General features: G+C 45.9%; 1 protein-coding gene across 1 annotated transcript in view; it reads right to left on the reverse strand.

Annotated features, from left to right (window-relative positions):
* The window catches only part of SLC15A5 (solute carrier family 15 member 5), a 47551-nt gene extending 41945 nt beyond the window's left edge, over nucleotides 1–5606 (reverse strand). The window contains exons 1-3 of the mRNA XM_083402170.1: nucleotides 5580–5606; nucleotides 2343–2791; nucleotides 372–594 (exon numbers count right to left, since the gene is read on the reverse strand). Of these exons, the coding sequence (XP_083258296.1) occupies nucleotides 372–594; nucleotides 2343–2715 (596 nt within the window). The 5' untranslated portion in view covers nucleotides 2716–2791; nucleotides 5580–5606. The remainder of the gene's footprint in view (nucleotides 1–371; nucleotides 595–2342; nucleotides 2792–5579) is intronic.
* Nucleotides 5607–6000: the final 394 nt, after the last annotated feature.

Consider the following 6000-nt stretch of genomic DNA (forward strand, 5'->3'; position numbering starts at 1 on the left):
AGGGCCAACCTTGATGCAAAGCTAAACACACTAAAAAAACCCAGTGCTCAACAGCCAACCCAATATCCCTGTCCACAATTGTTTGGTGGAGATTTTAAAACTGGTGGCCTTCCAGTGGGGCAGTCTCACATAGGAGCACCTCAAGCACAATGGAAGGAATAAGGGTTTAAAACACATGGGCTGTGTCCCTGCAGAAGCGCTTGGACTACAACTCCCATCATCCCTGGTCCCTGATCATGCTGACTGAGGCTGATGGGAGTTGGAGTCCAACAACATTGGAGTCAGGATATTTCGTCAGCTACCAAGATCTTTCAAAGCAACACCCCTTCCCCACCACTATTTCCCCAATTGCAACAGCGGCAAGCACTGACCAGTTGAAAAACGACAGCAGCTCCTTTTCTCTGTATGCATCAAGGTCGTAAACGCTCAAGGGGCACACGATGGCTCTTATTCCTCCTGAGCCAAGGCAGGTGGCCGACAGCCCCACGTAAAAGAGGACCTGCTGCTCTCTTCTAGCCAAGGTGTGGAGGACGTAGTGCTTATCTATGAAAAAATCTTCAAAGGGGAAGGCGACGACAGGTAGCAGGGCTGTACCTGCAACATGAAAGGCAGTGTGTGTGAGAAGGGCAGGATGAAAGGGTAACTAGGAAAGGAAAGTATTCCTTATGACATTTTTTTAAAAAATAGGGGGACAGTTGTGTAACCAGACTGTGTTAAACACCCAAAAGGATTTGCCAATTCTCTGTCTGCTCCCACCAGCATCATCGAAAGGACTATCAGGCTGCGCACACACTAAAAGGTAAAGGGACCGCTGACCATTAGGTCCAGTCGTGGCCGACTCTGGGGTTGCGGCACTCATCTCGTTTTATTGGCTGAGGGAGCCGGCGCACAGCTTTCAGGTCATGCGGCCAACATGACTAAGCCGCTTCTGGCGAAACCACAGCAGCGCACGGAAACGCCGTTTACCTTCCCGCCAAAGCAGTACCTATTTATCTACTTGCACTTTGACGTGCTTTCGAACTGCTAGGTTGGCAGGAGCAGGGACTGAGCAACGGGAGCTCACCCCGTCATGGGGATTTGAACCGCCGACCTTCTGATCGGCAAGTCCTAGTTTAACCCACAGCGCCACCCGTGTCCTGCTATACCTTTAAAGCATATGTGCTCGTCCAAGCCCACATTTCCATAAAGTTCGCACTCCTGTCTCAGCGACATCTACGCTGGCTTGGTCTTGTCCACAGAATGGAAGATGGAGGGATCTCCAAGGATGTGGTCAACAAGGAGCTGGCTTCAGTCACCAGCCCTATTGGCAGATCAACTCTATGTTACAAAGGTATCTATAAATGCAACATCAACCCCGCCATGGGGGAATCCCTTGCAGATGACTACAGTGGCTGGAGACAGGCAGTCAGGTTGTGTATCCACAGCAGTGACCAGAGGAGGAATGACCGCTGGGTGCAGTGCAGAGAGAAGAAATGCCATGGTGCATCTGCAGTAGCAGAACCGGATGCCTTTATCTGCCTCTGCTGCAACAAAACATGTCTCTCCCATATCTACAGCCAAAGGCACACTCCTCCATTGCCTCCCAAGACAGAAGGATGCCAGCAATAAGATGTACATTCTTTCCCTCAAAGGATTCTGGGCACTGTAGTTCACACACGTACACACACACCACAGAGTTACAATTCCCAGAATTCTTTGAGGAAGAAAATGTGCTTCAGATGTGCTTTAAATGTATACTGCGCACACAGCCACAGTTGCAGCGCATGCTACATCCATGGCAGAAGGTGCTCTATTGCTGCACCGCTGTTTTTGTCCAGAAGCACCCAGAATAGTTTGGGAATCCATCATCTACATAAATGACAATCAAAGAAAACAAATAAAGTACCCCAATCAAGTTGCAGGGATTGGAGAATATTTTCCATTCTTAAGTTCACATTTCTACAATACTGGAAATCACAATAGTGATTTTCTTTTTTAAAAAAAATGTTCTTGTGAAAATTCATCAGCATTTCAGTTTAAGTCATCTAATACACACGACTGTATGCAACTCCCCCTAATATACATACCATTGCAAAGCAATGCTCCCTATACAATGCATTGTTGCATGTTATTTCCACTTACATCCTTTAAGCACAATATACCAAGCACATGCATTTAGTAGACATTAGCTGCAGAACTGCCTTGCGAAATTGCAAAATTCGGAGATGTGCAAATTTAGAGAAATGGCCTAGTTTCGGTTTGCGTATTGTTTGAAGAGCCCAAATTGGGTAGGTTCGCCTTGGGATGCTAACTGTGTCTGATTTCATCCCCACCCCTGGGAAGTGGTGCTACCAGATACCTACCTACGAAATGCAGAAACGCACAGATATACGCCAGTTTGCTCCGTCCCACCAGGCACTGGGCAAACCAGCCCATCAGAAGCGGAGCCACCATGCAGGCGCCTACAAAGCAGAGATTGATCGTGGCTGCCTGGTGGTTGGGATAGCCAAGCTTGATAGTGCAGAAAAGGATCATGTTGCAGACGATGCCAAAGAAAGTGAACTTTTCGCAAAGCTCCACGAGAAGTAGCCAGATTGTCCCTTGGATTTCCTTCCTTGGCTTAGAGCTGGAGACGCCATCGCTGTCTTGCCTGGCTGGGGGTTTTCTGTCCTCCTTCGTGGATACAGTGCTTGGCAGTTGCCCATCTGGCATGAGTTTCATATCTACAAGAGGCATCACTTGCTGTTGCTGGAGGATAGTAGCTCGGGGCAAGGCAATCTTTTTTGTGTGAGCGCACTTCAGTCACCCGCTTCTGTAACCGGCACACAAGTGAGACTGTTGCGTTAAATTCCACATCTCACCACAACAATTCTCAGATCCTCATCTTTTACAGATCCATGCCGTCTACACTAACTTATTTGAGCAGGCAGGTTTTTCAGAAACCAATCGGTTTAATTAGCTCGTTATGTGGCAAACACGACCTCCCCCCCCCACTCCGACCGCAAAGCAACAATTGCCTATTAAAATTATGTGAATCCAATAGAAAGTGCAGCAAACTTTATCTGCCCGCTACAGATAAAGGTTTAAATACCGAGGAAAGCTAAAGCACCTCAGCAAAATTCAAGCATTGGGATCAAGGAAAAAATAATGCAGGGCTAATATTCCAACGCTTTTAATTAAGCAACCGCGGATGAAACTGGGAGCAAAGCGATAAAGACAGGAAGGATGCACATAAGCAAATGAACAATAGCTTATCGTTATAACATTTCTTGTTATTATTCGAGTTAAATTGAGATAAGAAAGTTAATTAGGAGGGGGGGGAAGTATACGCCACTACATTTAAGTGCAGTAAGTCGTATCTCCGTCAGAATCCCTCCTGCCAAATAATTGCAATGGGCTAATGAAAACAGGGTGGGGGTGGGTATCGTAAGGGAAATCTCCCTGCAAAATTTATCTGTTTTGACTGTGTTCTGGTCGCAGCTGTTTGCTGCGATTCAGAAGGGAGAAAGTGCCTTCTTTTTGGAGGGAAGCAATGGTCAGAGGCAAGCAGACAAAAATTAAAACTAAAATTAAGAAGTGAATTCCATGCAGAAGGACAGCAGCCATCGTGGGCTGACTGGGGCAGGCTGTTACATAGAGGCTCGGAACCAAACTGACTGCTGTTCTGAATCCGAGGTTCAGGGCGATGCTGCCTGAATCCCATGTTGAGAAAGGCTGCTGCTGCACTTGTTGCAAAAGCTGGCTGCTCCTGGACTGTGGATGCTGTCCACCCCTGCATCCTACACTCAGTGTTGTGCGGATGTGCGAATAAAAGTATATATCATAGGGCTGACATATGTGTGGTTTGTCACAAGACAGCGGTTTGTCCTGGATCTTTGGCAAGTACAGTGGTACCTCAGGTTACGGACGCTTCAGGTTACAGACTCCGCTAACCCAGAAATGGTACCTCGGGTTAAGAACTTTGCTTCGGGATGAGAACAGAAATCACACAGCGGCAGCAGGGGGCCCCATTAGCTAAAGTGGTACCTCAGGTTAAGAACAGTTTCAGGTTAAGAATGGACCTCCAGAATGAATTAAGTTCTTAACCCGAGGTACCACTGTAAACTGGAAAAAAAATCACAGGTTTTTTTGGGCTCAACAACTTTCGTGGTATCTTGGCTTTTCCTTTTTGTATTACGGCAGCCCTAATATATCATAAAGATACCATAGTCACATACACAGCACACATATGAAGCACTACGATACCAGTTTAATAGCCATGGAGAATCCTATGAACTGTAGTTTGTTACAGGTGCAATAATAATAATAATAATAATAATAATAATAATAATAATTTTTTACTTATACCCTGCCCATCTGGTCGGGCCTCCCCAGCCACTCTGGGCAGCTCCCAACAGAATATTAAAAACACAATAAAACATCAAACATTAAAAACTTCCCTTTACAGGGCTGCCTTCAGATGTCTTCTAAAAGTCAGATAGTTGCTTATTTCCTTGACATCTGACGGGAGCTCCACAGGGCAGGCGCCAGTACTGAGAAGGCGCTCTGCCTGGTTCCCTGTAGCTTCATGTCTCGCAGGGAGGGAACTGCCAGAAGGTCCTCAGAGCTGGACCTCACTGTCTGGGCTGAATGATGGGGGTGGAGATGCTCAGGTGTAAGGAGTGTTCATCTTATAGAGCTACAATTCCCAGAGCCTCTAACAATCGACAGTTCCCGTGGTTCTCCATGGCATTTAAAGTGGCATAAGAGTGCTTTAAATGCATGGTGTGAACGTGATGTTAGGCTGCTTGGTCTCCAAGAGTCAGCGAACTGCTGGGAAGGTACAAGGAGAGCAATATGGGAGGCAAGGGCTTTGCGGAGGCAAGAAATGAATGCACAGCATCTTTGCAGAGTGAAAAAACCATGCAAAGACATTCAAGACACAGCCCCATCACTCACCACTGGGCAAGCATATAATTTTTTAAAACATGCGTTTCAAACATGCAATTTTATTGCACATGCTTGTTTTAAAACCACCGCTTTTGTTTATATTTTCGATACGTTTTGTGTCAATTTGTCTCCAATGTTTGATTTACAGGTGTTTTAAATAAATACTGCCTATTGGTGGTTTGTTTTTGTTTGTTTTGCAAACTGCTTAGAGGCTTTTGCTGAGGAAGCGGTCTAAAAACCTTGACAACCAAATAACAAAATTAAATTGCCTTTTTGCAGGGGTGGGGAAGTAGGAGGCTGACAAGGAAATCTAAAAGGCCCATTCTCCAGTTCCCTTCCATTTTAGTCAAATCATAAATTCCCCATATATATATAAGGAGCTAAAGGGACTTGTCACAAAATCTAAGGGGTCCCCTTTCCCCCCCCCACAATTTAGGCACCTTTAATCAACTCTTAATTTCAGACATATACTTCTACACATTTAAAAAGAGATACAATTCTCCCTGAAGAACTACCAGCCCTAACATACAACCATGTCAGGCCAGGTCTAATTAACAAAAGAAAGAAGACAATTAGAATCCCTGAGTGGTTTTTTTGGAAACCTGGGTCAGGGAGAGATCTTTGGAGGAACAAACAGGGGTCTAATCCTGCCTCTAGAAGTTTTCCAGTACCTGATACAAGCAGCAGTTGTGGTCTGGCCTCCCTTCTTGCTGCCAGTTTCAGCTTCTGACAGTCGAAGCCTTCAGTTCCAAGACACTTCCCCCCCAAAGGCCTAATCCTGCACTGATTTAAGCCTCACTGGGGAAGATTTAAGATTGACTTGGGAGTGAACCCCAGTGGGACTTCCTTCCAGTAAACATGCAAAGGTCAGAGCACTCTTACCAAACCTGCAGCATGAGACCCGAGAGAGTCAGCAAGCCGGGTCAAACCACCCTCAGGATTTACATTCCACATTTATAGCCCCTGATACCACATAGCAGGCTTACTCCAAAGCAAATCTCATGGAACTGAATGAGACTTTCTCCCAAGTAGGGAAGGTGCACTGAATATGTCCATTTTGGTTTCTCTCAGTTTCTCTCTTTTCCACTCTCG

Source organism: Podarcis tiliguerta, assembly GCF_965153285.1.
Source record: "Podarcis tiliguerta genome assembly, chromosome: 10".
Lineage (NCBI taxonomy): Eukaryota > Metazoa > Chordata > Lepidosauria > Squamata > Lacertidae > Podarcis > Podarcis tiliguerta.